The sequence below is a fragment of the Chiloscyllium plagiosum genome, chromosome 39, assembly GCF_004010195.1.
Source record: "Chiloscyllium plagiosum isolate BGI_BamShark_2017 chromosome 39, ASM401019v2, whole genome shotgun sequence".
Taxonomy (NCBI): Eukaryota; Metazoa; Chordata; class Chondrichthyes; order Orectolobiformes; family Hemiscylliidae; genus Chiloscyllium; species Chiloscyllium plagiosum.
This window is the reverse complement of record NC_057748.1, coordinates 27,271,472-27,280,756: the sequence shown is the minus strand read 5'-3', so window position 1 is coordinate 27,280,756 and position 9,285 is coordinate 27,271,472. Positions and strand designations below refer to the sequence as shown.

The 9,285-nt window shown below is 54.5% G+C and overlaps 1 protein-coding gene across 1 annotated transcript; it reads right to left on the bottom strand.

The window, feature by feature from the left end:
* Window positions 1-51: 51 nt before the first annotated feature.
* LOC122542369 (vitamin K epoxide reductase complex subunit 1-like protein 1) lies at window positions 52-3,970 on the bottom strand. Its single transcript, XM_043680080.1, has 3 exons — window positions 3,475-3,970; window positions 1,326-1,435; window positions 52-296 (listed from the first exon to the last, which is right to left on the bottom strand). The coding sequence occupies exons 1-3, from the start codon at window positions 3,774-3,776 to the stop codon at window positions 73-75; spliced, it is 636 nt and encodes a 211-aa protein (XP_043536015.1). The 5' UTR covers window positions 3,777-3,970; the 3' UTR covers window positions 52-72.
* Between the last annotated feature and the right edge of the window lie 5,315 nt (window positions 3,971-9,285).

Here is a 9,285-nt window from a genome sequence, read left to right as displayed (position 1 = left end):
TGGTGTCACATCTGTCTCCGCAGTTCCCTGCAACCCCCCCCTCCTCCCCTCCACCCCCCCGGCTCCCTCCCCTCACTCCTGCTTGTCCCTCCTCTGTTGCCAGCTGTCGTTGAGGTGCACGAGCCTCCTGTAGTTGAGCACGAAGAGCAGCAGGTTGAGGGCGTAGGTGGTGACGCAGACCAGGCAGAAGTCGTGCAGGACGAACACCAAGACGTAGGCGAGGTACAGGGAGCCTGCCAAGGACACGACAGAGCTGGCGCCCAGGATGATGGCGGCTGTGGCACTGGGGGTCAGACCTGGAGCCGGTGGGGGGGAGGGGGGAGAGGCAGGAGTTAGCCACTCACAGAATCACAACAGGTCAATCCAGCCCCACCCCCATCCTCTGCCTTTCTCCCCCTTATTATCCAGATACCTATCCCACCCCCACAGTCGGCTGAATTAGCCACCGCCACCCCCATTTCCAAGCAGCGTATCCCACCCCCTGCCTATTCGCTGGGTAAATCCACACCCATCTCGTTCCTTTTCCGGGTGGGAACAGCGTCTCCCTGTCTGCTCCGTCCAGCCCCGGGATCCGTGGGATTTGAAAACCTCGCTCCGACCTTCCTCTCAGCCTCCCTCTCTCCAGGGAGAACACTCCCAATGTCTTCGATCTACCCTCATCACTGAAGTTTCTTACCCCCCGGGACCGCTTCTGCACTCTCTCTCTGTGTATCTCTCCCTCCCTCTCGAGTGTTCCCAACTTTCCTATAATGTGGCGCCCACAACGGTCCTCGATTCTCCAGCTGAAGTCTTGTACATGTGTCTTGTACGAGTTCAACATCACCTCCTGGCTCTCGAACTCTCTGTCCCTATCCACCAAGCCAAGGGCACGGTGTGTTTTGTGTCCTGCAGTCTCCCCGTGTGCTGCAGTCTTGAATGACCTGTGCACATATTCCCAGGTCAGTCTACTCCTGCACCCACACCCTTTAAAACTGTATCCCCTTCGTTATACTGTCTTTCATGTCCTTCCGACTAAAGTGCACTACCGCACAATCTCTGCACATATATGCCCTCCAAAATCTTGTCAGGGCCCTTTACAGTTTTATATCGGCAAACATCGACTGGTGTCTCTCAATCCCCTCCCTCCCTGTCTCAGGGAGATATCTGTACACTGACTGGTGTCTCTCAGTCCCCTCTCTCTCTCAGGGAGATATCTGTACACTGACTGGTGTCTCTCAGTTTCCCCCCGCCTCTCTCTCTCTCAGGGAGATATCTGTACACTGACTGGGTTCTGTGTTTTACCAACACCACCTCAGTGTAATTTCGTTAACAGAGAGGTTACTTACTGAGGAGCAGTTGGAGAAGGTAGAAGATTAAACCGTAGATACTGTTAGGCTGGTTCAGCACACTGTTGTGTCCCAGCACACTCCCGAGCAGCCCGAAACCCCGGCCCCACCTGCAAGAAGAAAGAGGCACCGTCCAGGACCCTGCGTGTTTGTATCCTGCGCTCGCTGGGCGATTGGGGCAGAGTATCCCCTTCACTGGAGACAGAGAATCAACGTTTCGGGCATAAGCCCTTCATTCCTGAAGAAGGGCTTATCCCCGAAACGTCGATTCTCCTGCTCCTTGGATGCTGCCTGACCTGCTGTGCTTTTCCAGCACCACACTCTCTTCTCTGATGCACTCTCGACTGCATCTGCAGTCCTGACTTTCTCCTATCCCCTTCCACTGGCCTTCCCACTGCTCCGAGAGACCTGCAGAACACGGAGGCTCGGGAAGGGGGTGACGGTAAATACAGGTCACACGTTCAGGCTGCCCATTGTGACCGAGAAGGTCTCTCTCTCTCTCTCTACTTAATCTCCCTCATTCCTTTCTCGATCGGATTGTTACGACCCGGACTGGGGAGGGGGGGGGTGAGTGTGTTGAGTTGGAAAGATCGCACGTCTGTGTTTGTGTGTGCGTGAGAGTGTGAGAGAGAGATAGCCAGTGGCCATATTAAGCTATGCCTGTGAGCGTGCGCATTCCTGTGAGCAGCGTGGAGCAGAGCACACGCGCGTGTGTACGTATGTGCGAGTGTGTCGCACTGCAACCAGGGAGTGGAACAGTTCCCGGGTCAACAGGCTGCTGGGACATTGAGTCACAGAGGTGTGCAGCATGGAAACAGACCCTTTGGTCCAACTCGCCCATGCCGACCAGCTATCCCAACCTAACGTAGTCCCATTTGTGAGCACATCCCTCTAAACCCTGCCTAGTCATGTCCCCAGCCACATGCCTTTCCAATGTAATCACTGTGCCAGCCTCCACCACTTCCTCCGGCAGCTCATTCCATCCACGCACCACTCTCTGCGTGAAAAGGTCGGATCGATGGGATATGCTGGGGGTTGTTCCACTGACAAAAGGTGGAGGGTCAGAGAGAGAGAGAGAGAGAGAGAGAGAAAATCGGGTCAAAGAGCGAGGAGGGACGGGAGAGAGAAACTGCTCCCGTTGCGAGAGAAGGATCAAAAACCAGAGGGACGTGGGTTGAACGTAATTGTCATAAAAGAGAGGTGGAATTGAATTGAATCGAGTTTATTGTCACGTGTACAAAGACACAGCGAAAAGCTTGGAGCTTTTTGACTCAGCAAGGTGGTTGGGATTTGCGCACTGAATAGGCACACTGAAAAACCAGACAGTGGATGTGCCCGTCGATATGTAAATGAAATTACAAAGTTATGTCAAATTTAGCAAGAAGTCAAGGTGACCATCCCCCCCCGCCCCCACACACAAAAGAAAAATCAGTCGTTCAAAAGAAGAAACAGAAGGTTTGGATGAACATTGAAGATTTAAAAAAAAAACTGAAAAGTTTAATAAACTTTGAGAAAGTTGCTTTGAAAAATATGGGTCGTTCAACCTCTGGTGGGCGGGGACTCTGCAAGGCAACGTGGCTGACTTACTCTGCTCCGTGAATGGCCAAGGCTGGACATGGCCCGTCCAATAGCGTCCGGAGGGCACTTAACGGGCAGCGGGGCTGACCAATGGGAGGCAGCGCGAACCCGCCGGCACCGTTCAGTGCTTTGTGACGCCTTCGTCGCGAGTAGCCAATCGGGTCTCGCCTTCACGTGAATGGGCGGGACTGGGTGCAGCCAACCGGAAAGTAGGGGAGGGCGCGCAGGGAGAGAGACGGCGGCAGCGACCAATGGTTAAAGCGGATGGACGATACGGCCCAATCGGAGGTAGAGGGAAGGTCGGGGGGGGGGGGGGGGTTTGAAGTGATGGGCGGCAGGGCTGGCCAATAGACAGCGTGGGGGGTGGGCGAGACCGACGGTTAGCCAATGGGATCGCGCAGAGGGCAGGGCCCTGCTTAACAGACGGCCGCCCGAACCAATGGCAGGGAGGGACGTTGACGAGTAGCCGGGACCGCCCAATGGGCAGGAGGGACCGCGCATGACTGACGGGCCGGGCCGACCAACCGGGTTGCGGGCGCGGGTTCCCACCACCTGCAGCGCCGGTGCTCACCGGGAGGTGAAGACTTTGGAGCAGCTGACGGATTCGCTCAGGTCGCACATGGCCCGGTATCCCGCGTCCCGCTCCTTGGACGTCTCGACGTGGTAGGCGTAGAGCGACAGAGCCAGGCCGAGGCCACAGGCCAGCCAGCGGAGCCGGGAATCCCACGTCGGTGTCACCGCCGCCATCACTTTGCGTCGCGTCTTTCGGGGAGGGGGGGCGGGCGGCGTCATGACGTCGACGGCGGCGCGGCCACCCATTGGCCCGGACGTGAGCGCGCTGCCTGACGGGAGTTGTGGTTCCCGCTCGCCCATTGGTCGGGAGCGCCTCCGTCGCCGCGCCTTGCACCATGGGAGTTGTAGTTTCTTCTCCCTATTCCCTCCCCACTTTCTGCCCCTTACCCTGAGGACTGTCCTCGCCCCTTCTGCTGGGTAGGGGTCTACTTTCCCAGTCTACACCCCTCAAAACGTTGCATGCTTCAATAAAGGACCCACATCCTCCTTCGCCCAGATCCCCCAGCCTCAGTGGGAAGCACTGCTGCCTCTCAGTGCCAGGGGACCTGGGTTCAATTCCACCCTCGGGCGACAATCTGTGCACATTCTCCCTGCTGTGTGGATTTCCTCCAGGTGCTCTGCTCTGCTTTCCTTCCCACGGTCCAAAAGATGGACTGCACGGACTGCATGGGCGGCACGGTGGCACTGGGCGGCACGGTGGCACAGTGGTTAGCACTGCTGCCTCACAGCGCCAGAGACCCGGGTTCAATTCCCGACTCAGGCGGCTGACTGTGTGGAGTTTGCACGTTCTCCCCGTGTCTGCGTGGGTTTCCTCCGGGTGCTCCGGTTTCCTCCCACAGTCCAAAGATGTGCAGGTCAGGTGAATTGGCCAGGCTAAATTGCCCGTAGTGTTAGGTAAGGGGCAAATGTAGGGGCATGGGTGGGTTACGCTTCGGCGGTGTTGGTGTGGACTTGTTGGGCCGAAGGGCCTGTTTCCACACTGTAATGTAATCTAATCTAATGTAATCTAATCTAATTAATGGACTGTCCAGGGGAAATTGTTCCGTAGTGTCTAGGGACGTGCAGATTAGGGTGGAGCGGCCGTGCTAAATTGTTCTGTCGTGCCCAGGGATGTGTGGGTTAGGTTGGATTGGCCGTGGAGAAATTGTTCCTAAATCCACCCCATCCTGCACACCCCTAGTGTGGTGGGATATGATCATCCAGAGTTAAGTTAAAGGACAAGGTAGTTCATTAGATTTATTGTGTAAATTGTTCACTTAAAGTGTGTTTTGTTGCTACAGTATTTATTTGTGTTAATTAAAATAAATATATTGCTTATTACTGTGGTTTCTTCGCTAGATGCGTGTGTGACAGGCACAACACCAGCATGCAAAGGGCCTTCTGCCAAGCTGTAACTGGGAACTCTGAATTAACCTCCCACCCCAACCTTGTCTTCTCCAAGGACAAGTCACAGCTTCTCCAGGGCCAAACCCGGGACCCTCAATGCCACTCTATAGGGTGGAGGCCAGACCAGCCAAGACGGAGGAAGTTAGTCATGGGCTCTTCCAACAATTAATTCGGTCTCAAATTCCACCAGTGGCCTTGGAAGGATTCGAACCTGGGTCTCTAGGTTAATATTCTGGCACTAATATGACCAGCCATCCCTCCCCTGAAGTCATGGTAAACTTGGTTGGAATACACAGGGAGCACTGTTCTGTATAGAGCATTTGAGGACTCTGGGTCTATACTCGATGGAGTTTAGAAGGATGGGGGTGTGGAATCTGATTGAAACTTTCAGAATACTGAACGGCCTGGAGAGGGAGGACTTTGGAAAGACGTTTCTGTTGGCAAAAGAGACGAGGCCCCGATGAAGACCCCATCGAACTGAGATAAGGAGAAACTTCTTCAGCCAGAAAGCCGTGAATCTGTGGACTCCACTGCCCATATCCCTCCAAACCCTTCGTATTCATATACCTATCCAAATATTTCTTAATTGTACTAGCCTCCACCACATCCTCTGGCAGCTCATTCCATACATGTACCACNGTAAACCTCTATAAGGTCACCCCTCAGCCTCCGACGCTCCAGGGAAAAACAGCCCCAGCTTGTTCCGCCTCTCCCCATAGCTCAAATCCTCCAACCCTGGCAACATCCTCGTTTAAAACGGAGATAGATGGGTTCTTGATTGTCAAGGGGATCAAAGGTTACCGGGAGAAAACGGGAGAATGCGGTTGAGAAACCTACCAGCCATGACCGAATGGCTTAATTTCTGCTCCAATGTGTTACGGTGAATTCACTGAACTAATATGCAACCTTTGCAGGGCATGGTCCTTCAGGGTAGAGAGGGCAGGCATTGACGCAGAAGGTGGTAGAGGCAGACATCCACAATAACATTGAGGACGTGTTTAGACGGGCATGTAGAATGCCACGGTGAAATGGGCCAGTAGAGGACACTATGGGCTGAAGGGCCTCTCTGTGCCGCAGACTGTTCGGAATCTGGATAAAATATGAAATTAAGAAAACACTCCTCGTGCTAGAAGCCAAGCCAGGGTCTGAGACCAGTTTAGCATCAGTGCATTGATGCTGTGTGTTGGCACAGCCTCACCGGAGGATGCTGGGGACTGTAGTCCAGAGCTGCCCGGGCTGCTGTTTCAGAGGTGGGGGGGGCAACTACATCTCCCGTGGGGCCCTGCGCGCCAGGTTTTTTCCCCCTGACGTCACAGGGCGCGGGCGCATGCGCCCGGCTCCGCGGCGCATTCTGGGCGTTGTAGTTCTATCAATCCACAGGCTCCCGACAAAGCGATGGGCACCTCCGACCCATTGCGGCATCTTGTGTTTGCCCTTCAGCTGAGGAACGGACTATCGATGTCGACCTGTAATTTTGCAAGACAAGAAGATTTAAGTAGATGGTCTTATTTTTCCGCGATTACCAGCTCCTCACCCTTCATTTTCCTCTCCGTCCCTCGTCCGTCAACTCCGGAACCCGCCTCTATAGCGCGTCAACCGCTCGATCGCCTCGCTGTTTGGCCAAGCGGGCCCGTCAATCAATGCATGCGAGCCAATCCCCAATGGGGTTAACACCACCTCCCGCCTTCCCTTCTTCAATTGGTCAGTGTCCGCGCGACTCGGGTCCTGACTGGTCCTTCCGCCCGTCCGTCAGGAGTTGGTTCCCGTCCACCTGCACGCATCTCTTTACCCCTCATTTACATAACGGCCGTCCATTGGACGACAGCCCGGCACGTCGCGAGTGGCTATTGGACAGCGTGCCCGTCCGTCCACACCACGGTCCCGCCCTCTATTGGATGGTTTTTAAAAAAAACCGCTCCATTATCACGTGCTCAGACGCCACTCGGCTATTGGGCCGCCGCTTCAGGCTAATCAGCCGCCGGGTCCGCCCAGTGGCTGACGGCCATTGGCCAGCGACACGTCGCTCTAATGTAGTTGGCCGGGGGCGACCTTTCCGATTGGGCGGCCGGTGCTGCCCGTCAGAGCAGGGGGCGTTACCTCCGCCCCGATTGGTAGCTCGGCACTCGCGGGGCGGGAGTGGCAGGTCGGTCCTCACCAAGATGGCGGCGGCGCTGAGGGACTGAGGGGAGTCAGGAGCGGCCCGTCCTCACTCACTCCCCCATTACCGACCGCCCGAGTCCCTTCTATCCGTCTATATGTGTCTCCGGGAGACGGGTGAGTGAGGGGTTTCGGGGGGGTGGGGTTTAAGGCGGACAGCGGTGAAGTTGGTGGGGGGGCGTCGTTTTCAGCCAATCAGGAGCCTGTTGCTGAGGCGACTGTCATTGGCCAATCGTTGGAGGGGGTCGAGGTGGGGGGGGGCCATCAGCCAATGATGGGGGGGGGGGGGGTCACCGGTGATTCACTGGATGGATCGAGGGCGTTATTGGCCAATCACAGCAAAGTTGGTGGGGTCATCAGCCAATCATTGGAGGGGATCACCGGTGATTCACTGGATGGATCGAGGGCGTTATTGGCCAATCGCTGGAGGGATCGAGGTGTCATTGGCCAATCGCTGGAGGGATCGAGGTGTCATTGGCCAATCACGGCAAAGTTCTTGGAGTCATCAGCCAATCATTGGAGGGTTCCTCCGAGAGCCACTCGAGGGATCGAGGTGTCATTGGCCAATCGCTGGAGGGATCGAGGTGTCATTGGCCAATCACGGCAAAGTTCTTGGTGTCATCAGCCAATCATTGGAGGGTTCCTCCGAGAGCCACTCGAGGGATCGAGGTGTTATTGGCCAATCGCTGGAGGGATCGGGTTGTCATCAACCAATTATTGGAGCCAAGTGAGGGGTTATCGGTCATTTGATGGTTGGTGGTAGGGATGTCTGTTACCCAATCGTTGAAGGGGGTGAGGGCTCTTCAGCCAATCATTGGCGGGGAAATGGTTATCTTGGAGAGATTGGGAGAGTCTTCAACGAACCGTTGGACGTTTTGAGGGATCATCAGCCAGATTGTAGGAGGGTCCAAAGGTTTATCAGTCAGTGGAGGGATTGAGGGCTTGTCAACCATTGGGAGAGAGTTGGGAAGGGATTAGAGGTCTTCAACCAATCATTGGAGGAGTTGGGTTGGGGGGGGGTCATCAGCCATTGAAGGGATTGAGGAGTTTTCAGTTGGAGGGGTTAGGAGGGTCTTCAACCAATCATCAGTAGGATTGAAGGATCATCAACTAATCATCAAGGTGGTTGGGAGGTCAACAGCCAATCCTTGGAGGGGTGCAGGAGACTTCAGCCTATCCTTTGCGAGATTTCCCGGTCCACGATTGGAGGAATGGAAGGATTGTTGTCCAATCATTGAAAGGATCAAGGAATCATCAGACAATCTTTGGACAGCTAAAGGAGTAAATCAACCACTCACTGCTGGTTGCGTCCTGTCAGTAGTCCCCTCCTCATGGGATCGTTATTATCCTGGCTTCAGGAAAGCATTTAGAACACTTCTGCACGAGAGACTGTTCGCCGAAATCAAAATCGAGCAGGCAGTTTCTAGCTGCTGTTCAGGAACTGAGCACAATAGTGACAGAGTAAGGGAGGGGACAGGTAACTCCGGGGACAGGTCTGTGTTGGGGCATCGACTATTCACTGTGTTCTGAGCAACTTGCATAAGAAGGTCGAATGTTCACGTTCACTTTTGCTAGGAATACGTAGATGCTTGATGATGCAGGCAGTACTGAAAATTGTAAATGGGCCACTGGGCGAAACCCACGGCAGATGAGTTTTTGTTGTGAATGAATCACTTTGACCTTTCGAAAGAGGGTGAACAGAGGGCATTGGAAAAGGAGAGCTGTCCGAAAATAGTTGCGGGTCAAAAGGTACCTGAGAGGTAATCCAGAGGTAACCAGAGGTTACCAGATCACAACTTGCTGGAAAAGCTCAACCTGGCAGGTTTGTGAAGGGGATCAGAGTGAATGTTTCCCGGTCTGGTGACCCTTCCTCAGAATCCTTTCCAGCAGCCACACTTGGTTTGGTTTGAATCCGGAGATACCCTGGCCTTTCTGTGTTGGAGCTGCTGCATTTGCTGACCAACCCTGACTGCTCCAGCAATCACTTTGAGGTGATTAGTTGCACTTGCTGTCCAAATCCTTACCCAGCATAGGACCAACTTCAATTGATTCAGCGTTGGCTACGTATAGCTGGTTTACTGGCTGTGCTGTTGGTGGTGCTAGACTCTCTGGACTGCTGTTCTGCACAGTCTCCCTCTCTCTGCATGTCTTTGTCTGTCTGTCTCTCCATCTCTCTCTTTCTTTGTCTGACACTTTCCATCTATCTCTGATTCTGTGTCTCTGTCACTGTCTGTGTCTCTCTCTCTCTCTCTCTCTCTCTGCCCGT

Bases quoted from the DNA above. Each gene is read 5' to 3' on its own strand.
- LOC122542369 (XM_043680080.1), bottom strand. From the start codon at position 3,776: ATGGGCGAGCGGGAACCACAACTCCCGTCAGGCAGCGCGCTCACGTCC. The intron at 1,436-3,474 runs GTGAGCACCGGC...TTCTTCTTGCAG, and splicing joins TCCAAAGTCTTCACCTCCCG to GTGGGGCCGGGGTTTCGGGC. The intron at 297-1,325 runs GTAAGTAACCTC...CACCGGCTCCAG, and splicing joins CCTTCTCCAACTGCTCCTCA to GTCTGACCCCCAGTGCCACA.